General features: G+C 41.0%; 1 protein-coding gene and 1 non-coding gene across 10 annotated transcripts in view; one reads left to right on the top strand and one right to left on the bottom strand.

The window, feature by feature from the left end:
* Nucleotides 1–23,469, top strand: part of UNC5D (unc-5 netrin receptor D) — a 630,356-nt gene that overhangs the window by 525,222 nt on the left and 81,665 nt on the right. For 7 of the 9 annotated variants that reach the window (XM_049865158.1, XM_049865156.1, XM_049865152.1 and 4 more), the window contains one exon: nucleotides 9,097–9,129. The exons of the other annotated variants lie outside the window; for them this stretch is intronic. In XM_049865158.1, coding sequence (XP_049721115.1) covers nucleotides 9,097–9,129 — 33 coding nt within the window. The remainder of the gene's footprint in view (nucleotides 1–9,096; nucleotides 9,130–23,469) is intronic. 9 annotated transcript variants of the gene reach the window in all.
* Nucleotides 1,839–1,943, bottom strand: LOC126066170 (U6 spliceosomal RNA). The gene has a single exon (XR_007515025.1). It is a non-coding gene; the product is annotated as a U6 spliceosomal RNA (small nuclear RNA).

Here is a 23,469-nt window from a genome sequence, read left to right as displayed (position 1 = left end):
ATGGAAATGCGTTGGGAGCCTTGCATATAACAAACAAAGCCAGAAATTAAAGGAAGGTGGAAAAGAAATGAATCACCAAAAAGTAAAAAGGTGTATTGTTCTCTGTCTTCTCTATCGCCGCCCCCATCTTCTGTCCATATATGCATATGGATATATGTTGTCAGGAGGGATCAGTCCCTGAAGAAAGACATCATGCTTGGCAGAGTACAGGGTCAGTGGAAAAGAGGAAGACCCTCAACGAGGTGGATTGACACAGTAGCTGCAACAGGGAGCTCAAGCGTAACAACGATTTTAAGGATGGCTCAGGACCGGGCAGTATTTCGTTCTGTTGTGCACAGGGTCGCTATGAGTTGGAACCAACTCGACGGCACCTAACAACAACAATATATAGCCTCACACAGAGAAACAAACACTGAGTGATATTTGCGCCACAGTACTAAATAACAAAAGCAGATCACAGAAAAATATATAAAAGACAATTCCATGTTTTTGTAGGTAAAAACGATCAATTATTGGCAATTTCATGTGGTTTCATGCTTATGTATATGTATAAGCATAACCCATTGCCATCAAGTCAATTCTGACTCATAGTGACCTACAGGGCAGGGTGGAACTACCCCATAGGATTTCCAAGACTGTAACCTTTATGGAGGAGCCCTGGTACATAGCAGTTAAGACTAACCAAAAGGTTGGCAGTTTGAATCCACGAGCCACTCCTTGGAAACCCTGTGGGGCAGTTTTAGTCTGTTCTGTAGGGTCACTATGATTCAGAATGGACTCAACAGCAATGGGTTGGTTAGTTAATTAATCATTATGAAAGGAGCTCTAGTGGTGCAGTGATTAAAGTGCTCAGCTGCCAGCCCAAAGGTTGGCAGTTTGAAGCCACCAGCTGCCCCATGGGAGAGGGATGTGGCAGCCTACTTCCCTAAAGACTATAGTCTTAGAAATCCTATGGGGCAGTTCTATGCTGTCCCATAGGGTAGCAGTGAGTTGGAATAGACTGGATGGCAATGTTTTTATTTTTTCTAATCTTTATGGAAGCAGACTGCCACATCTTTCTCCTGAGGAGGAGCCGAGTACTGAACCACCACACCCCAGGGCTCCTTTTAAGCATGTGTAAAAAAAAAAAAAACAGCATGTGTACATGTATATAATTATATAAACCAAATCCACTGCCGCTGAGTTAATTCAAACCCCTACAGACCTTATAGGATGGAGTAGAACTGTCCCATAGGGTTTCCAAGGCTGTAAATCTTTACAGAAGCTGACTGCCACATCTTTGTCCACCAGAGCAGCTGGTGGTTTCCAACTGCTGACTTTTATAATCATGTTTATATACATATGTATGTATGTATAATATATAAAAAATATATATATATATATAAAATAAGGAAAAAAAGGTCTGAACTTGTATGTATAATAGCGTTAACGGTGATTATCTCTTAGTGGTGAATTTTCTTTTGTGCTTATCTATATATTTTTTTATTTTAGATACAATAATTGTGTAGTAGCTGTGTAAATAAGTAAATATGATTTTCAAAGAAAACATGACAATTTACAACTGTATTTAAAAACAGAATTACACTAAAAAACACTTTGCATCTTTAACTTGTAAATAACATAAAATGATTATAACTGTTGTTCAGTGCTCTCAAGTCAATTCTGACTTGTAATGACCCTATGGGACAGAGCAGAACTGCCCCACAGGGTTTTCTTGGCTGTAATCTTCACAGGAGCAGACTGCCACATCTTTCTCCCACGGAACTGCTGGGTGGGTTTGAATTGCCAACATTTCCGCTAGCAGCCAAGTGCTTAACAGTTGCGCCACCAGGGCTGAAAAAAATATGCAACACTTGACAAATTTTCATGTCATCCTTGCGTGGGGGCCATGCTAATCTTCTGTCTCATTCCAATTTTAGTATATGTGCTGCTGAAACAAGCAGAAGTTATAATTTACTTACAAGCTATAATTACTTATACTCAATTTCTATTTACCCAGAAGGTACCTCTCACTGTACAAGTTAAACTCTGGGGAAAATGTGATTTTCCCAAACTACAGCTCAGCTGGTACTAGCTCAAAATTGTAACATTTCTCTGTCTGCTAGGTATAAGAGGGACCCTTCTGGGCTCATCTGCATAGCATAGCTACCCCCAGACCTCTCAGGGAGACTGACATTGACTATACAGACCAGTGATGTTGCCAGGAAGTGGTAATGCCCTCAGTAATCAAAAACAAAAACCAAAAAAAAAAAAAAACCACAAACCCCAATTAATCATGAGCTCCTGGCGAGGGGCCCAGGCATGAGTATTTTTGCAAAAGCTCCCCAGAGATTCTAATGTGCAGCCAACATTGAGAATCGCAACCCTAATGGATTAATTTACTAACGGGTCGTTTGAATATGGCCTTTGAAAAGAGGTAAAATTAAAGTGGAGAGGATTTGGTTGATCAAGGCCAAGTGGATGCATGGCCCCAACCCTTGTGAGAAAATGATTATGCAAAGGACGTGGAAAGGGGAGGGGGACTTTTAGAAAAAATAATGAGGCCACTGGGATGCCTCCCTCCCACTCATGATAGAACAGTCTTAGAGTGGAAAATTCAAGCAGGAAAAATGTCTGTGGTAGCAGCTTGCTGTAAAGACACTCGTATTTCACAAAATCCAACAGAACCTAATTTTAATGCTGATGTCAGGGGACACAAGGTCCTTTGGACACAAGAGGCCCGCTGCCTTTTCGGTAAGAGGATCTACGCTGACACACAACCTATGATGGACCACATTGTTACAGTCTGGCAAATGATTTCAAGTGGATCTCTGGGAAATGTCTTTGGCCATTATTCCAGATTTACAGAGGGTTAAAGCTGGAAGCCCCCACGTGTCTGTCAGTTTGTCATACTGTGGGGGCTTGCGTGTTGCTGCCATGCTGGAAGCTGTGCCACCGGTATTCAGATACCAGCAGGGTCACCCATAGAGGACAGGTTTCAGCTGAGCTTCCAGACGAAGACAGACTAGGAAGAAGGACCTGGCAGTCTACTTCTGAAAAGTACTAGCCGGTGAAACCCTTATGAATAGCAGCAGAACATGGTTTGGTATAGTGCTGAAAGATGAGCCCCCCAGGTTGGAAGGCACTCACAAGATGACTGGGGAAGAGAAGCCTCCCCAAAGTAGAGTTGACCTTAATGATGTGGATGGAGTAAAGCTTTTGGGACCTTCATTTGCTGATGTGGCACTACTCAAAATGCGAAGAAACAGCTGTAAACATCCATTAATAATTGGAACCTGGAATGTAGGAAGTATGAATCTAGGAAAACGGAAATTAGTCAAAAATGAAATGGAATGCATAAACATTGATATCCTGGGCATTAGTGAGCTGAAATGGACTGGTATTGACCATTTTGAATTGGACAATCATATAGTCTGTGCTGGGAATGACAACTTGAAAGGTAATGGTGTTACATTCATCATCAAAAAGAACATTTCAAGATCTATCCTGAGGTACGACGCTGTCAGTGATAGGATAATATCCATACACCTACAAGGAAGACCAGTTAATATGACTGTTATTCAAATTTACGCACCAACAACTAAGGCCAAAGATGAAGAAATAGAAGATTTTTATCAGCTGCTGCAGTCTGAAATTGATCAAACATGCAATCAGTATGCATTGATAATTACTGGTGATTGGAATGCAAAAGTTGGAAACGAAGAAGGATCCGTAGTTGGAAAATGTGGCCTTGGTGACAGAAACAATGCTGGAGATCAAATGATAGAATTTTGCAAGACCAACGACTTCTTCATTGCAAGTACCTTCTTTCACCACCATATACGGTGACTATACACATGGACCTCTCCAGATGGAACGCACAGGAATCAAACTGACTACATCTGTGGAAAGAGACGATGGACAAGCTCAATACCATCAGTCAGAACAAGGCCAGGGGCCAACTGTGGAACATACCATCAATTGCTCATATGCAAGTTCAAGCTGAAACTGAAGAAAATTAGAGCAAGTCCAGGAGAGCCAAAATATAACCTTGAGCATATCCCACCTGAATTTAGAGACCACCTCAAGAATAGATTTGATGCATTGAACGCTAGTGACCGAAGACCAGTAGACGAGTTGTGGAATGACATAAAGGACTTCATACATGAAGAAAACAAGAGGTCATTGAAAAGACAGGAAAGAAAGAAAAGACCAAGATGGATGTCAGAGGAGACTCTGAAAACTTGCTCACGAATGTCGAGCAGCTAAAGCAAAAGGAAGAAATAATGAAGTAAAAGAACTGAACAGAAGATTTCAAAGGATGGCTCGAGAAGACGAAGTATTGTAATCACATGTGTAAAGAGCTGGAAATAGAAAACCAAAAGGGAAGAGCAAGCTCAGCATTTCTCTAGCTGAAAGAACTGAAGAAAAAATTCAAGCCTTGAGTTGCAATAGTGAAGGATTCCATGGGGAAAATATTAAATGATGCAGAAAGTATCAAAAGAACATGGAAGGAATACACAGAGTCATTATACCAAAAAGAATTAGTCTATGTTCAGCCATTTCAAGAGGTAACATATGATCAGGAACCAATGGTACTGAAAGAAGTCCAAGCTCTGAAGGCATTGGCGAAAAACAAAGCTCCAGGAATTGATGGAATATCAATTGAGATGTTTCGACAAACGGATGCAGCGCTGGAGGTGCTCACATATCTATGTCAAGAAATATGGAAGACAGCTTCCTGGCCAACTGACTGGAAGAGATCCATATTCATGCCTATTCCCAAGAAAGGTGATCCAACCGAATGTGGAAATTATAGAACAATATCATTAATATCACATGCAAGCAAAATTTTGCTGAAGATAATTCAAAACTGGCTGCAGCAGTATATCAACAGGGAACTGCCAGAAATTGAGGCCAGTTTCAGAAGAGGACGTGGAACCAAGGATATCACTGCTAATGTCAGATGGATCCTGGCTGAAAGCAGAGAATACCAGAAGGATGTTTACCTGTGTTTTATTGACTATGCAAAGGCATTCGACTGTGCGGATCGTAACAAACTATGGATAACACTGCGAAGAATGGGAATTCCAGAACACTTAATTGTGCTCATGTGGAGCCTGCACATAGATCAAGAGGCAGTTGTTCAGACAGAACAAGGGGATACTGACTGGTTTAAAATCAGGAAAGGTGTGCGTCAGGGTTGTATTCTTTCACCATACCTCTTCAATCTGTATGCTGAGAAAATAATCTGAGAAGCTGGAGCATATGAAGAGGAACAAGGCATCAGGATTGGAGGAAGACTCATTAACAACCTGTGTTATGCAGATGACATGACCTTGCTTGCTGAAAATGAAAAGGACTTGAAGCACTTACTAATGAAGATCAAAGACCACAGCCTTCAGTATGGATTGCACCTCAACATAAAAAAAAGAAAACAAAAATCCTCACAACTGGACCAATGAGCAGCATCATGATAAACAGAGAAAAGACTGAAGTTGTCAAGGATTTCATTTTACTTGGATCCACAATCAACAGCCATGGAAGCAGCAGTCAAGAAATCAAAAGATGCATTGCATTGGGCAAATCTGCTGCAAAGGACCTCTTTAAAGTGTTAAAGAGCAAAGATGTCACCTTGAAGACTTAAGGTGTGCCTGACCCAAGCCATGGTATTTTCGATTGCATCATATGCATGTGAAATCTGGACAATGAATAAGGAAGACCGAAGAATTGGCACCTTTGAATTGTGGTGTTGGCAAGGAATATTGAATATACCATGGACTGCCAAAAGACCGAACAAACCTGTTTTGGAAGAAGTACAACCAGAATGCTCCTTAGAAGCAAGGATGGCAAGACTGCATCTTACATACTTTGGACATGTTGTCAGAAGGGATCAGTCCCTGGAGAGGGACATCATGCTTGAAAAGTACAGGGTCAGCAGAAAAGAGGAAGACCCTCAATGAGGTGGATGGACACAGTGGCTGAAACAATGGGCTCAAGCATAACAATGATTGTAAGGGTGGTGCAGGACTGGGCAGCGTTTCGTTCTCTTGTGCATCAGGTCTCTATGAGTTGGAGCTGACTCGAAAGCACCTAACAACAACAAAAGCTTGGAGGACCCACAGGGGTCTTTTTGTCTCTCCTTTTCTTTTTACATATCAGGAAACAAGTCTTGACTTGCTCTTGGTCTTATAATGCAGAGCCACGAGTAGACACAAGTTTCTTAAGCTTCATTCAATTATCTCTGAAAAATCACTAGAGTTTCCTGGTTTGAAGGTGTGACTTGTTTCCAAACAGTATCATAAATATTTTTTTTTTCACTCTGAAGGAGGCATGTTGACGATCATGATCATAACATGTTGAAATTATTATTTATTAGCTACCAAAAAAAAACTCATTGCCATCAGGTCGATTCTAACCCAGAGCGACCATAAAAGACAGAGTAGAACTGCCCCATAGAGTTTCCCAGGAGTGGGTGGTTGATTCCAACTGCCAACCGTTTGGTTACCAGCCGAGTTCTTAACTACTGCACTACGAGGACTCTGAGAGTCTCCACTGATGCCACAGTGCCACCCAGCCAATAGCAGTGACACCAGAGCTAGGTCAGAGGACGAAGGGTCCCTCTCCTTGGCCCTGGTACCCTCCATGGCCTGAGGTCTCTGTCTGGGGATCATAGCCCTGGGCTTCTCAGCCCCGTTCACTGTTTTTTCCTTCAGAGCTATACCTAGTAGAACTCCACCACTACCCCAACTTTTTAGTAGACCAGCTATATTAGATTTATTTATTTTTTTGACAAGGTGTTATATATCTCACCTGGTTTTAATGGAGTTTCATTTTGCTACCCAAGATAATCTTCGTGCCTGTGGTTTAGAAATAAGAAAATACTGTTAAGCTCAGCTGGAGTTCTAAACAGATGTTCTACATGTCTGCTTCTGTAGTTCTAGCAATGCATCACTTTCAGACATCTTAGCCCTGGCCTGCCAGCATCACTGTACCCATGCCAAATGCTTTCAGATACCAGGCAATAAGCAAAAACTGAAGTTAGGTTAAAACAACCAAAGTCATTTTATTCTAATTCTTGAGGGCATTAGCATCTGGACTTCAGGAGGTACCACCTGTTCCGGGGAAAACAGTAATGTTGCATCTGTGCAGTTAGGAGAATACAAATGTGCTCTGTTTTAAGAAACCTGACTGTGTAAAACTCTGAATTTGATTATATCAACTTGAACAAGTTATTACATTTTATGAAGATTTTTCATTTTAAAGAAAGGTTTACCGTTTGCCTGCTAACTTTCACCCTACATTAAAAAAAAAAAAAAAAATGGCAGGCCATTGGCAAGAATATGATTCACACACAACTTTTAAAGCTACTTCCACAACAAATCAAGCTGTAAAATACTCAAGAGCTGTACTGAAAGCTCATTGTGTTTGTATATTGCAAGGGCTTTCTGTTATAATCAGTAGTAAATACAGGAGTGGGTTAGGGCAAGGAGTATTCCATGGAGGACTCTCAGTATAGTCTTGTCGGCCTCCCTGGAAGGTGTTCTGGCGCAGTCAGTCAGATAACATTTACGAAGCTTTCAAATGTGTACAGTGCTAGATTTGATTCAGTTCCAAACGTAATCCAACATGACAGAGCCTCGCCTCTCTTGCCTTGCCTTCAGGCAAATGGAGGAAGGGGACAGCATTAGGTGACCTTTCAAGGTGCCCTACTGTTGTATGATTCTGTGAATGATTAGCAACAGCTTTGGAAACCCTGGTGGCATAGTGGTTAAGTGCTACAGTTCCTAACAAAAAGGTTGGCAGTTCGAATCCACCAGGCACTGGAACCTCTATGGGGCAGTTCTGCTCTGTCCTGTAGGGTCACTATGAGTTGAAATTGACTCAGTGGCAATGGGTTCCCCTCCCCCACCTTGGCTTTCAGTCCTTGTAAATCTGTTGCCATTGAGTCAATTCTGAGTCATGGTGACTCCATGTATGTCAGAATACAACTATGCTCCACAGGGTTTTCAATGGCTGATTTTTCGGAGGTACATCACCAGGCATTTCTTCTGGGATCCTCTGGGTAGACTCAAACCTCCAACTGTTTGGTTAGTAGTGAATGTGCTAACCATTTGTACTACCTGGAGACTTTTCAGCCCTTTTAGTCTGATGGTATCCCTTCTCTACCTTCAGAAGGAACTACTAGTTAGAAGGATGAAATACCATGCAAAGTATTTGAAATCTTGACATGGTGTCAAAAGTGTGGTTTTCCCAGGTGTCTGCATTGTGGTGGAGTTGTGTTGGCCTGGGAGGGGCCATGGAAGGGAGGATGGGGATTGGAAGCAGTGTGGTATAAAACCCAAAGTAAGCCACAGGTCCCAGGTCTCAAAATAATTTGCAGAGTTACATTGGTGATGGGAGATGAGGGGACAGAGTGGGTGGGGAGAATTGATTAAAATCTCTCCTGAGCTCTGGCACCCACTGCCCTGTAAGTATAAAGCTAAATGTCTTTTCTCTTTATGCACGTCACCTGACCTGTGCTCTGCAAATAAGTGTGATTACAAAATGATACAGATTTTAACAGATCATGGAGATGTGAAACCAGGAAGAGTGATTTCTGAAAAACAAAGCTCCAACACGCTCACAACAACACCCCCAAGCCCACCAAAAATGATAAGCAGTCAGAATTTGGAACTTTTATCCAAGCAAGTGGTTACTGCAAACCACTGCAGGATCCCTTTAAATATGTATCCACGGGTTCATTTTTCTATCCTCATATATAGTCCAATGGCATCCCTCATCTGAGCCGTCTTCTGGCTGTCTATAAAACAGGGACAGGCTACAAGCTCACTGCTCTCATCCTGTTGATAAAGAAATTAGTAAATGCAACTGAGAGAAATTCAAGCCAACCTGAAAGAGAATTAAAAAAAAAAAAGGAATCATCCTAGAAAAATATTTGGAAAGAGAAAAATTAAAAATTTAGAATGCAAAGAAAAATATGGATACCATAAGTCATATCATCTGTAAAAATTGAGAAAATATTTCATTTATAGAGCTTGACATAGACTGATAAAGAAAATATATCTGCTCCATGTAAATTTATTAAATGCAACTTTCTTTTTCTCTTTCTTTTAGATAAAAAACCTCTTCATGAAATAAAACCCCAAAGTAAGTTTTTTTCCACTTCTGGATATAATTTCTTCTCATATTTGCTGCCTTATTGTTGTATTTGTTTAGGAGCCGAACAGAATTGAAGGTCATACCAATGATCCGGGGTTTTCACAGCTCCTCCTCAGTGAGTTTGGAGTTGCATGTAGGAGGGTTTAAATCAAAAAGAAATATGCACAGCCCTCCCCTCTCTCAGAGTAAGAGTAGCTCTCTCCTCTTGATGCTTTCTGCCTGTATGTCCGTTTCTCTGCAAATGTCATCTAGGAGTCTTACGTCTGAGATTTATAGCTCTAAAATTAATAAATATTTGTCAGTACACGCTTTCCTGAGAGCAGCCTTTGGCAAAAACTGGACTACAAGGACGAGGGGCCTGAGAAGCAAACTGGAACCCGTACCTCCCACTGAATCCATGGCAACTGGGTAGATTAGGAACCGGTATTCCACAGTGAAATAATTATAAATGGAGACTTTGGGTGTTAGGCTGGCTTGAGCTCACTAAGTTTTGCATCACCTCCACTTTGTACATCTGGTAGATATGGAAAACAGAGCACTGCCAGAATGCTTGGCAGCTTGACATATGACCCTATGGTTCTCAGCCTTGGGTGCATGTCAGAATCACCTGGAGGCTTTTTAATTCCCAGGCTGTACCTCAGGCCAACTAAATCAGAATGTAGAGTGGAGAGGAGGGTTTGAACACAGGCAGATCCCTGGAGTGGTATAAGTTGTTAACACACTCAGCTGCTAACCAAAAGTTGGAGGCTCGAGTCCACCTAGAGGTGCCTTGGAAAAAAGTCCTGATGATCTACTTCCAAAGAAAAAAATCAGCCACTGAAAACCCCATGGAGCACAGCTCTACTCTGACATACATGGGGTTGCAATGAGTTCAAATCCACTGGACAGCAACTGGTTACTGGTTTAGAACACAAGAATCTATTTTTTAAAGCTTCTCAGGTGATTCCAAGAGGTAGCCCAAGATGAGAACCATATCTGAGAAAAATATTTCTTAAAAGGGTGTTTATAGACCACAGGAATCAGAATCTGGGGGTGGGGGGCATAAGATTAAATAAGCCCCACCTCAGAACAAATGAAGTAGGATCCCTGGGAATGGTGGAGCTTCTGGGCACCTACATTCCAATAAGATCCCAGGAGATCCTCATGCACTCAGAAATATGTAAAGCATACTAGGAAAAGCTCAAGCTGTTAAGAGCATCAGCAATGCAACCTCTAGCTGCCTGACTGGTTTGGTTTATCAAGCTTGTGGAAGATGGCCCTGGACCCTCTTCTAGTACAAAAGGTATGCCGTTTGATCTTCTAAATCCTAAGGGAATCAAACTCAAATCACTCAGGAGAATTAACAGCTTTTATTAGCTAACTCCTTTGCAGAACTAAGACCACCCTGTAAGAATAGACAGCAAAACAGGTACCTCAAGACAGCTGCCAGGAAACACGGGAGAAAGGTCCAACAAATCCCGTTCCGTTCATACTTCATGATGCTGCTTCAGGCAGGCTATTGATAGAAGGATGCCATTACTTGCAAAGACAGAAAACAAAACAAAACAAAAAGAAACCTGTTAGGTCCAGTCGATTCCCACTCATAGCGACCTTATAGGACAGAGTAGAACTGCCCCACAGAGTTTCCAAGGAGCACCTGGTGGATTTGAACTGCTGACCTTTTGTTAGCAGCCAAACTCTTAACCATTAGGCCACCAGGATAAAACAGACTTTCTTAACTTCTTTTCCATGCTGTCTGCTGCACATAGAGGGATCATTAATACTTAAGTCGCAGCCCCCCGACATAATGCATGTTTGACTTTGACCTCGTAGGAAGATTAGGGACGGGTGGATTTGTGTGTGGGAGCGCACGTGCTAAGGGCGAGAGGAAGCAGCCTGGCCCATGCCTGTGTCAGGCCCCTCAGGGTGACAGCCCAGGTGGGTGGATTCTTAACCTCCTCCCTGTCATGGAGTACGTGCCATCTGCTGGTTCTGGTGGGCAGCACAAGCAAGACCGTGTGGCGGTCAATGGGAGAGTTACTTAGAAACATATGAGTATGTTTTTTAAATTAATTTCACGCTTAGTTTGTGAATCCCGCGCCACTCTAATTTTGTTACATCTGTACTTCTAGCCAGAAACCCCACAGTAGCTATTTCTAGTCCTCGGGGACAGCTGAATTAGTTTTTGCTTGGGGTTCTCACTCCTGAGCGCCATGCTTAATTGCTGGATACTGCCAGTGGAATCGCTTAAACTGTTTTAATTTGTGATTTCCTAAAAATAAAACCTTAACAGAGTCAATGTGATTGCAAAAGGCTCCCAGAGGAATCCAATCCAGGTTCTTGAAGCTGCATGGTTAGGAGAGCATTATACAAATTCAGGTTGCGGCTGTTCAGTGAAAGAGGGGATTTAGTTTAAGACTATATGAATCATCGCTGATGCAAAATCAAAGTCAATTTTGAAGATAATTGAGAAACAACCTGTTCCCATATATAGCTGCACACATGATCCCCGGGCAAGGCCTGGTGGAGAGAAGGCATCCGTCAGAGCCTGGCACACAAGCCTCTGTGAGCGGGCGGGCAGAGGAGGCCGTTTTGAGTTGCAAGGAAGTGTTAGAAGAAAGTGAAGTCTTAAGGTATCTGTTGGCAAATCATAATGACAAACTGGGGAAAATGTGTGCACTGCATAGCTCATGAAAGCACTTATTGTAAATGAGATAATTTAATCAATTACGTTTCCTAATGTACTAAACCGAATGTTTCATTTTCTGCTTCTGCACATCTTAAATTATCTTCAGGTGCTTTATGAGATTTAATCATAGTTAATAGAAACTTCATTACCGTCAAATGTGCTTTCAATAAATGTTGTGTAACAGTGTCAGGAGGTGCAGTAAAATATAGTAGGTTCGGAATGGCAAACACGCACCCCCAGAGTCAGACTGAAAAATGGTAGTGTTCTGACAGTGAGACTCCTTGGAGGCTTGGGGAATGCAGCGTTCTGCAAGGCTGTGAGCTCCCGAAGAGTGGCTGGTTTAGCAATTTCACCTTCAGGATGAAAAGGATTTAGCTTCCCTCTAGAAAATAACTCAGCGTCCTATATTCGCTCTTTATCTCCTTCCCACATAGTCATTTCATTCCTAATACAGATGAGTGTTAGGCATGAATCCAATGGATAGTTCCATAGGCAGCTACCTACTGGACATCACTTGCCTAGCTCCTTGCAATCTCAATCTCAATTTTGTCAAAATTGACCATATCCTCTCCCTCCCTAAACCTGTCCTCCTCCCACCATCTTCAGTGAATAGCGTACCATCGACTCAGTTGTCTAGATCCAGCACCTGGGTAGCATTCCCTACTCCTTCTTCCTCATCCTCCTCCAACAACAACAACAAAAAATGCATTGCCTGTACCCTTCCCCCCAACACACACACACACACACACACACAAACCCATTGCCATTGAGTGGATTCTGACTCAATCCGACTATTCTATCACCTAAACAGATCTCAAGTTCATCACCCTCTCTTCATTTCCACTCTGCCAAAACCCATGCCTCCATTCATTCAACAGCTATTTATTGAGTCCCTGGAATGTGCTCGAAGATGTTTTCTGGAGTGGAAAATCAGCAGTGAGCAAAAACGACACAGTTCCTGCTTCCACAAGGATCACAGTTCTAGTCGGGGGCGGAGGGGTAAGGAAATACACAAACCAACCAGAAAATACACAGTGCTAAGTGCTATGGGAGGAGCCCTGGTGGCACAGTGGTTAAGAGATGGGTTACTAACCAAAAGGTTGGCAGTTGAAATCTACCAGCCACTCCCTGGAAACCCTATGGGGCAGTTCTACTATGTCCTGTAGGGTCACTATGAGTGAGAATTGACTCGACTACACCAGGTAAGTGCAATGGAGATGGTGATAAGTGCTAAAGAGAGAGATTAAGCAAGGTAAGGAGACCTTGGGCAGGGCTCCAGGAAGTATTGCTTTTTTCATAAAGTGTTCAGAGAATGTCTGTGTAATAAAATTACATTTGAGAAGAGGCCTGAAAAAAAATCAAGGAAATACTCAGGATATCTGGGGGAAGAGCATTCCAGAAAAATGGAACAATAAAAGCTAGGCTGGAGTATTTCAGGAGCAGCAAGGAGGTCAAGGTGGCTGGAACACAGTGGCAAAGAGAAGAATGCTCAGAATTAAAAGTAGGGGGGGGGCAGGCAAACTATGGAGTGTGTTATACAGGCCATTTAAAGGATTTTGACCTTTACTCTGAGCGAGATGGGAAGCAGTTGAGGACTTTTATACAGAGTGATATGGCCTAGTACTGGGTAGAATATAAGCTTATAGGGAGCAAGAGCAGAAGCTAGGAGACCTGTGAGCAGGTCATTACAATAATATAGGCTCTAGAGGATCATGGCATAGACCAGGTAGGTAGCAATGGAAATTGTAAAAATGGACTGTATTCTGGATGTCTTTTGAAGGCAATGTCAAAATGCAAATGTGCTAATGGATTGGATATAGAGTGTGAGAGAAAGAAAGGTGTTATAGATGTTTCCAAAATGTCGGCTCTGCAACTGTAAGGGTGGAGTTGCCATTACTGACATGGGAAAGACCTGGTATAGCAAATCTGCGGAGAGAATCAGAAGTTTAGTGTTGTAAATGCTACGTTTGAGATAGCTATTAAACGTTTAAATGGAGAGGTTGAGAAGGCAGTGAATATATATGAGACTGGAGGTCAGGGGAAGATCTTGGCTAATGGCATAAATTTGGAACTTGTCAGTGTCCAGGTGATACCTAAAACCATTAGATTGGATGAGATCACTAGATAATGAGTGTTGATAGAGAAGACAAGAGATCTGAGGACTGAGCCCTGAAGGACACCAACATTTAGAAGTAGAGGATGTCAGAGGACGAGACTGAAAAGTAACAGTAAGGGTAGTAAGAGAGAAAACAAAAGTAAAATGATGTACCAGAAGAAAAAAATTTAAAGTTCAGGCCATCATCATTCCTAACCAGAATTTCTACAGTTGCCTCACTGTGTCCAGTCTTGCCCTACATGAACTTCTCTGATCTTTCTAAAATGTAATTCTGATCACATCACTTCCCTTTTTAGATTTCTTCAATAGATCACCTTTAGTCTTCAAATGAAGTCCAAAACAATTAATATGTACATAATCTGGCCCCTACCTACTTCCCTTAATCATATCACCTTCACTTAATCCACTGCCTCATTAGATACTACCCTTCCTACCCTCTCACCACCACTCACTCTATCCTTCAGCTAAACAAAGGTTCTTAGTTTAGCTGAAGGATAGAGTGAGTGGTGGTGAGAGGGTAGGAATACCTTTTTTGGCATCTAGTGGCACCTGGTATCTGTTGCTTCTGCTTGAAAACATGTTCTCTGCACATCACCCTTAACCTATTTAACTTATTCCTCTTTTAGGTTTCAACTTCATCCATAAGGCCTTGACCATTCCCCAGATCTGGGTTAGTTGTTCCTGTAATTCACCCCACTTTCAAACTGTTTCTTTATTTCCATACTATATTTTCATTGTCTGTGTACTAGTCTGGATTCTAGACCTGATAGACATAGTCCCTGCTACCTGGTATTCTATACACAGTCTTATTCATCATTATACCTGTAGTATTTTGCACTGTGCCTAGTATGTACTAGATGTTCAATAAATGTTGAATTATGGTCTTCAGTCTTCTTGCAAGATTTTTTTTTGTGCCTCTATGTACTCACTCTTATTCATTTATGTGGTATTCATTTATTTTATCTATTTATGCAGTATTATTTATTATGAAACTATTCTGTACAAAGCCTAGTTTTGACCTAGTGAAATGTGGGAAAAAAAAGGAGAAACACTTCTTTCCAACAACTGCATAAAGATAGAAGAAATAAGTGATTTGAGAAAAAGGTAAGGAAGGAGGTGATCATTTGTCATTATCTACTCTGTGCCAGCACTAGATGAAAGCCCAAAGTGTATGCTTCCCAGAATCATTCCCACCGAAGACTGGTCTGAATATCTTTTTAAAGTCTGAAAACTAGATATGGTCTTCTCACTAATACACATTCCATTTGCCATCTTTTCCCAGAATATTCTGGCTTCATGCGTAATAGAATAATGTTGACCCTAGAAATCCCTATCCTCTATGATCTTCACCAGGGTAGAGAATTCCTCAGAAAATAAGGGACATGCGTTGGCTTCTTAACATTTTTCAGGCCTTGTAGACTTGAATAGGACCTTGAACCCATAGAACTGTCTGCATCTTTGAGCTGTTGTTAGGTGCCATTGAGTTGATTCTGGCTCACAGTGACCCTATGTGCAACAGAATGAAACAGTGCCCAGTCCTGTGCCATCCTCACAATCGTTATGCTTAAGCCCATTGTTGCAGCCACTGTCAATCCATCTCATTGAGGATCTTCCTTTTATTCGCTGACCCTCTGTCCTTCTCCAGGGACTGATCCCTCTGACAACATGTCCAAGATATATGAAATGTAGTCTTGCCAGCCTTGCTTCTAAGGAGCATTCTGGTTGTGCTTCTTCCAGGACAAATTTGTTCATTCTTTTGGCAGTCCGTGGGATAGTCAATATTCTTCTTCAACACCACAACATCTTTGAGCCATATCTTTAAATTCTCAACAGACTTCTAGGGTCCCCCAAGTTAACATTAGGTTACTGGCATTGTTGCTGATCCTCTAGCCACATTCTAGAAAAAAAATTTTTTTCTATTTTGTCCGTCATCTTTCCTCATCTTCTCCTGATCATTTTCAATTATATAAATACAGCACTTTCTACAAATTGCATGCTTTGCTTTCTCCTTCAAAATCATTCCTGCTGTGACTCAAATGAGCCCATATATATGTGAAACATTTGTAGTTTCCTTACCACATTCATTTTTTTTATATTATCTAGTTTTTATTTCATCATAAGTGTATGTTTATTCTCACTACCATTTTCAGTGGTATCGCTGACCCTGCCCTTAACGGACCTGATGGAATTTTGTTCATTAAATACCTCAAAACCAAGCACAGACACAGCAAATAGGAAATGGACCAGTATGTCCTTTAGTATCAGAATAACCCAGAGTACTTGTTAAAAATGTGAATTCACAGGCTGCACCCTTACACTTACTGGTATTTTCAAAGTTTTTATAGATCTTATATTCTCAAATTTCAGATAAGAAATTAAGCATAAGGAATTAGTTTTCTCAAGGTATGGAGTTCAAGTCCTAGTCTATTTTACTCTGTTACCTTTCTTCCTGCCTGATGGGCCAAAGCTTAGCTCTTTTGCAGTTCTAAAATGGGGTTGCCGGATAAAAAACAGGATAGCCAGTTAACTTTGAATTTCAAGTAAGCAACAAACAAATTTTTAGTACAAGCATGTCCCAAATATTGCATGAGAAGTACTTACACTAAAAATTTGATTGTTTTTCTGAAACTCAATATTAATTGTGTATCTTTTATTTTTGTTTGCTAAATTTGGCAACCTTATTAAATTGAAGAAGAAAACATATTTGAATGTGAACTATCAAGAAATATTTTATAAAATAGCTGATTTTATTGTCAACCTTGGAAGAATGGTTAGAATTGAAGGCGATATTAGAAGAGAGCCTGAGCAAAAAAAAAAGTCTGCAGAAGTACAATTTCTACTTGAAAAAATTGACTTACCAGGTTTAGATACAGTATAGGGACCCTATAGATGTGAAGTAGGTGAAAAGAGTTGACATATGGGGTGGGGCGGGAGCATAAAGTGACTGCAGCAGTAAGATAAAGACCTTGCAGTGGACTTAATACATGCTAGAGAGTCATTGTTGCCTTCTGTTTTGCATAGGGTCACCATGAGTTGGAACCAACTCAACAGCACCTAACAGAAACAACAGCGAATCATTGAAAAGTATTGGAGTGACAGTACCAATACTTTGGAAAAAATAACTTACATGTAATATGGCTTAAGGAGCCCTGGTGGGCTAGTGGTTAAGGGTTTGGCTGTTAACCAGAAGGTCTGCAGTTTGGAACCACTGGCTGCTTCTTGGAAACCCTGCGGGGCGGTTCTACTCTGTCCTATGGGGTCGCTATGAGTCAGAATGGACTCCATGGCAATGCGTTTGGTTTTTTTTTTTTGGTAATATGGCTTAGAATGATCCAACATTGGGGCATAGACACCAGGAGCGAGGAAACTGTACAATGTAGGTGTCAACTGGGCTGTCTGCTATTGGAAATTGAGATTGAAGGCACTGGAGACACAATCAGTAAGTAAGGCATGTGAGTCACTGGAGAGGGAGTCCATGGAAACAGAATCAGAGATGACTCTTAACAATCTCAAGCCTTGTTACTTGTGGTGTCATTATCAGAAGCAAATATTTAAGAACATAGAAATGATAAATCTGTAATTCAGATGACAAATTTGAAATGTTATCACAAGATGCTGGTGGTTTTGTCCAGCAAGCAGGAAGGAAATATGAGACCAGATCTTCAGAGAGGAGAGATGTGATTTCAGTCTCTTCGGTGTGAAGGTATAATTGACACGCTATGTATGAGTGACTATCCAATTAGATTAGAATAGAACAAGGAAAAGGGGCCAAAAACTGAACTTTAAAGCCCGTATATAAAACTAGGAGAATAAAGGGTAGTTATTAAACAAGAAAGAAGGAGCAGACAAGAGAATCAAATTTAAGGGACAGGTGTTTCTTGAAGGAGGGCTGGCTATTTGCTGCACAGTGGTGGTCAAGAATAAGACAAAGTCATTTGCAGTTACAAATGACCTTCAAAAGGGAACTGTGATTTAGGTGAAAGACAGACTTTGAAGGGTTAGGGGAACAATCAAAGAATGTAACAATAGAGGACTAATTAAATAAATTATCATACAGCCTGGCAATGGGCTAAAAAAAAAAAATTGCTAGGCAAATGTAAAAAGGAATAAAGTAGGTCTGTATATTCTGATAAGGAAAGATCTCCAAGATATCACACTTGGAAAAAGCAAGTGCAGAAAAGGAAGTACCGCATTACCCTTTTAGTGTAAAGAAGAAAAAGAAAAAACTAAGGGCATTTTTTTTTTTTTTTTTCCCTTTCTGAAAGGAATCACGAGATACTATCAAGCATGGTTATTTTGGAGGAGATGTAGTTGCAGGGAAAGCTTTCTTTTTGTAACTATTTTTATACTTCCCAGAACATTTTCTAATCTTACACAAATGATTACTTCTATTTGTTTATTTTCAACTGGGACTGGTGTTAACCATTGGAGGAAATTAAGGAACATGTATTAAAAATATTTAATTTAAATAAAAAAAAAAGGCTTTAAGTTCTTTTAAACAAAAAAAAAAAACACAAAAATCAGAAGATGTAATGAAGGCTATATCTCTGAGAAGTTTATCAGAGAGTAAGTTGAGGGGAGGATTTGGGAAGAGTGATTTGAGAGACTAGAGTATGTTTGTAGGCAGAGGGGAAGGCCCAAGCGTGGAGGAAGAGTTTGAAGATGCAAGACCAAAAGAGAATAATGAATAAGGTCAGGTCCCCATGGAGGAAGGAGAGGGCTGTATCAGAGCCAACTTGACACGGAAGGAGAGCAGTTCTTCAGGGAACAGAGAAAAGGATAGGAAGATGTGTGAAGGAGCAGAGGAATTTGGGGTTGTAGGAGAGTGCGTTTGCATATCCTTACCTCCATTTTTTTTACCAGCAACAAAGATGGACAGGCGAGAAGTAAGGATCTTGAAAGAAGGGAGCAAAGTTCAGAGAAGCTGTCTTGATAAAAGTGTTATCTGGACCCAGAAAATGAATAAAATAATTAGCTGCAAGGAAGGCCCAGGGGAGGTTGCCTACCATCAATCTGTTGATGATACCAGTCCTTATAGTTTGTGATGTCCTTCAGCAGGGCAAGTGTCTTTATCTCCTAGTGCTGCTGTAACACACATACCCCAAATAGGTGGCTTTAGCAAACAAATGTTTTTCCTCACAGTTCTAGAGGCTAAAACTCCCAATCAGAGTCTCATTTATACCCATTTCTTCTTTGCTAGCAGCCCTGAACCTTCCTTGGTTTCTCGGCTTATAGATGACCCTCACATGGCATCTGTCTCACCCCACCCCCTACACCCGTGCGTGTGTGTGTAATTTGCTCTTTTTATAACTTAGACGTGATTAGGTTTAGGACACACCCAACACTGGTATGACCTCGTGAACATAACAACAACAAAACAACTTTCCCAACTGGATTATACCTCAGATATAGGAGTTAAAAAAAAAATAGAATTCCAACTATATTGTGGGGCAGGGGGCATGATTTGATCTGTAATAGCAGGTTAGTCTGGGGTACAGGAGTGGAGAGAGCAGAGAGGAAAATAAGGGTGCAGTGCAGTGTGATGGTTAAGCAGCTTGGGCGTGAAGATGGATATGTGTTCAAATCCTGGATTTTCCCAGTTCTTATTATGAAGTCTTGAACCTATGTTTGATCAGCTGTAAAATAAAAATATAATACTTACCTAATAGATTTTGTTGTGAGAATGAGAATGAGGTCATATCTGCAGTTCTCAAAGAATGGAGCATAAGGTAGGTGCTGAGTAATGAGTTCCTCGTATTGTTGAGAACTGAACTAGTCAGGTGACATGATCAGAAGGACGAGGCTTTATAGGCTAAATAGGGAGTGGTCAAGAGCATTGATTCTAGAGCCATACTGCCTGGGCTCTACCCAGGTAAGCTCTACCACTTACCAATTGTGGGACTTTGGGCAAGGTAACTGATTGTCTTGCCTTGCTTTATATAACTAAATTGAGAAGTTTTCCAGGGTTGTTGGGAGGGTTAAAATGAGTTAATTAAATGTAAAGTACTAGAACAGTACTTCACATATAGTAAGTGCTATTTAAAGATTAGCTATTGTTGTGATTGATTATAACAATAAGACAACAACCGCCACAGTAACAATAATGATGTTTTCAAGGATGGGAGACCGGAAAAGCAGAGATGATGATTGGTTAAGGCGATATGAGATACCAAGCAATGCAAAAACCAAAAAAACCAAACCCATTGCCGACGAGTCAATTCGGACTTATAGCAACCTTATAGGACAGAGTAGAACTGCCCCCTGGAGTTTCCAAGGAGCACCTGGTAGATTAGAACTGCTGACCTTTTGGTTAGCAGCCATAGCTCTTAACCACTACGCCACCAGTGTTTCCAAAGATAGTTGAAATTGCTGACCATGGCTGACCTTTAAAAGCTATTTTCTGATGCGTTAAAGGAAAAAAGTTTTGCTTCTTGATGGGAGCAAGTACAATCAACTCTAAAATAACTTCTATCGTATCATATTTCAGCATGCAATTACATATTTTGTCACAGAGACTCCGTATCCACAGCACTGGCTACGTGGAGGGAGCTTGTTGGCAGGGCTGCTGCCGTGGGAGTACAAGTTCTCTTGTCTTCCCTTTGCATTGCCTCTCTCAGCCTTCTATTTGTGAACATTTATCGTGTGGATTTCTTAGCAATTTACTGACTCTTATATCCTCTATTCAAGTTTCTTTTCTTTTTTCTGAAATGGGACCAATGGTCATTCTGTAACATCTAACAAGAAATCACATACAATACTGAATGTTTTGAAATGCACTTGCTATGCTCCTTTGTTAATTCTGTGTACCTTATTCTAATCCTGTAGATTCTGATCTGATTTATAGCTAAGTTTATAACATAGGAAGTGAGTAAATTTTCCATTAATAAGTGTCACTAATATGTGTCTTAGACGGGAAGTAGTTGAAAACAGAAAGGCCAACGAAGTAAAGAGCCCTTCTGGTTAGTCCCTCAGAAATAGTGGTTCCTTAAATGGCTGATGTCATTATAATTCATAAAACCTTTAAGTTTGTTAATGCCTATTTCTTGAACTAGAACATTGGAAGGGACTTTGAAAGGTCATTTAGCCCTACTCACCAGCTTTGACCAAAAATAATAAAATATAACTGCAGACTATTGTAAAGTCATGCTGTTTTTTAGAGACTTCCTGAAAGATTTCACAATCTCCCTTAGAAATACAGTTCAGTTTTTTAACAACTCTCATTGTAGAAAAGGTCATTTTAATATCTAACCAGAGTCCCAATTGCTGTAATAAAAGGCCACGTCCTCCTTTTCACTTCTCGTTAGGGACGGTGAAGAGTTGGTTACTAGCTTCATCATAAATGAACCGTCACTGGGCACCTACTGTGGTCTCTTCTTATAACAACTTTTTATGCATTAAAGATCACCGCGAAGTCACTTTATAGCTCTCTTTTCTCCAGACCAAATGAACCCATAAACATATTCTCTCCCGGGTCCCAGTTTACAAGCCTCTATTAATCTCTGGGGCCTTTCTCTGCAGATGTCCCATACCCCTTCTGGCAATGAACACATTCCTCAATAGTTCCTACTAGTTTGGAATTCAAGAGACTTCTCAAACAATTATGTTTGTTTTGCTTTTAAGCCGTAGATTATATACAACATTATTATTATTTTATTTAACCGCATTATGGATCCTTGCAAGCTTTGCCTTAAGCTTTTGTGACCCTCGGATAGAGGAAAATGGGGGTAAAGGATTCAGGAAAGACATCAGTAACTCATCGATATGTAAAGCTTCTGTTTATGGAGACATGAAATCAGAAAAAAGCATCTCGTGTCCACAAAAGGCAGAATAAACTCCTCAGTCACAAGGTGTCAACACTTTTGTTCAAAATCACTTTGAGCAAACCAGCCATCAGTGCTGTCTATGTGAGAGAGCAAATGGGTCTAAACAAACATAGTATAAATGCAAATGGAAGGGAGTCCTTGCAGCGGAGACTCCAAAATCAACCCAAGAATGTGGTTACTTTAATACGTCTCTTCACACAGTTTGAGGCCAGGCAAGCAATCGGTGAATAGTTGTGCACAATGATTTCCAAGGTTCTGCAAGAAATTATATAGATATCACTGCTTTTCAAGAGCTTAAAGCAGTTAGGGAGAACAAACCAACTCACTGGTACTAGGACAGAAAAAAAATCTGTTACTGTCTGGTTGATTCTGACTCATAGTGACCCTATAAGACAGAGTAGAACTGCCCCATAGGATTCCCAAGGAGTGCCTGGTGGATTCGAACTACTGAGCTTTTGGTTAGTAGCTATAGCTCTTAACCACTAGGCCACCAGGATTTCTGGTACTAGGATAATTAACACTAAAAAGTATGATGGAAAATGAGTGTTAGAGACCACATCTATATAAGAGTTCAGAACACAATAGGCTGGCAGGGTTTCTGGCTTGGGGCAGAGTCACTTTCAAGGGGGGAGGATGCTGGGCTGGCACCTGATGGATGGGTAGATAGAGAACAGTAGGAGCTAGATGCCTGGTGGGGATGGAAGGAGATTTCAGTGATGAATGTAGAGCACCTTTCACTAGCAGGGGTCCACCTAGTAGGTACATTAAATACAGTTGAATTTGGAGTATATAACAACGCAGCAAAAAAGAGCCTGAGCACAGGAATGGACATGGAAAAGGCTGTGAGGCCCCCAAAGCTGACCCTACCATGTGGTCATGTTGCTAGATTGATTTTCCTGGGAAGAAATGGCAGTGGCTTCCAGTGTTCTGACAAGAGTTGAGTTGTGTGTTTGTGTGCTTGCATGAACACACACATGAATGTAATGATTTTCATGGACACCCCCCAGGTGCACATGTGCTCATACACAAACATATACACAACTTTCTTCCTTCTTCCTTGAAGCCAAAGTAGAACATGTAGAACTGGACTTCAGATACTTTTGGGTCAGTCTTGAGCACACAAAAACAGTGTCCACTGCAACTTTTGTAAACATGCAGAAATTTTTAGAGAAAGCCACTCTTCTTCACTGGAAAGAAAGATTAGAAGAGGGAGAGACCAAGGACAAAAAAGAGAAAAAAGAAAGAGGTGAAGTAAAAGTGAGTAGACAGAGAAGAGAAGAAAGAAAAAAAGGAAAAGAAGATAGAAGCACAGTGACCCAACTTTAGAAGAACTTGAGCTCTGGGTAAAGACGTCTGATTAAATTCCTTGAGAGATAAGCATGTGGCTTTGAGTACTTGGGGGCCCTGGTGGCACAGTTGTTAAGAGCTATAGCTGCTGACCAAAAGGTCGGCAGTTCGAATCTACCAGCTGCTCCTTGGAAACCCTATGGGGCAGTTGTATGGTGTCCTATAGGGTCACTATGAGTCTGAATTGACTCTATGGCAACGGATTTAGTACTTGAGTAGACCCCTGTAACTGCACCTGAAATACCAGAATCTCATTACTGACTGGTCTTCTACCATTTTCAGACAAGAAACAGCTAAGGATTTGGGCCATGTGTTAATTCATCTATGCATCCTCCCACCCACTACATGGTTGGCCCTCAACAAATGTTTACTGA

Source organism: Elephas maximus, chromosome 22 (assembly GCF_024166365.1).
Source record: "Elephas maximus indicus isolate mEleMax1 chromosome 22, mEleMax1 primary haplotype, whole genome shotgun sequence".
NCBI lineage: Eukaryota > Metazoa > Chordata > Mammalia > Proboscidea > Elephantidae > Elephas > Elephas maximus.
This window is presented reverse-complemented; position numbering and strand designations above follow the sequence as displayed.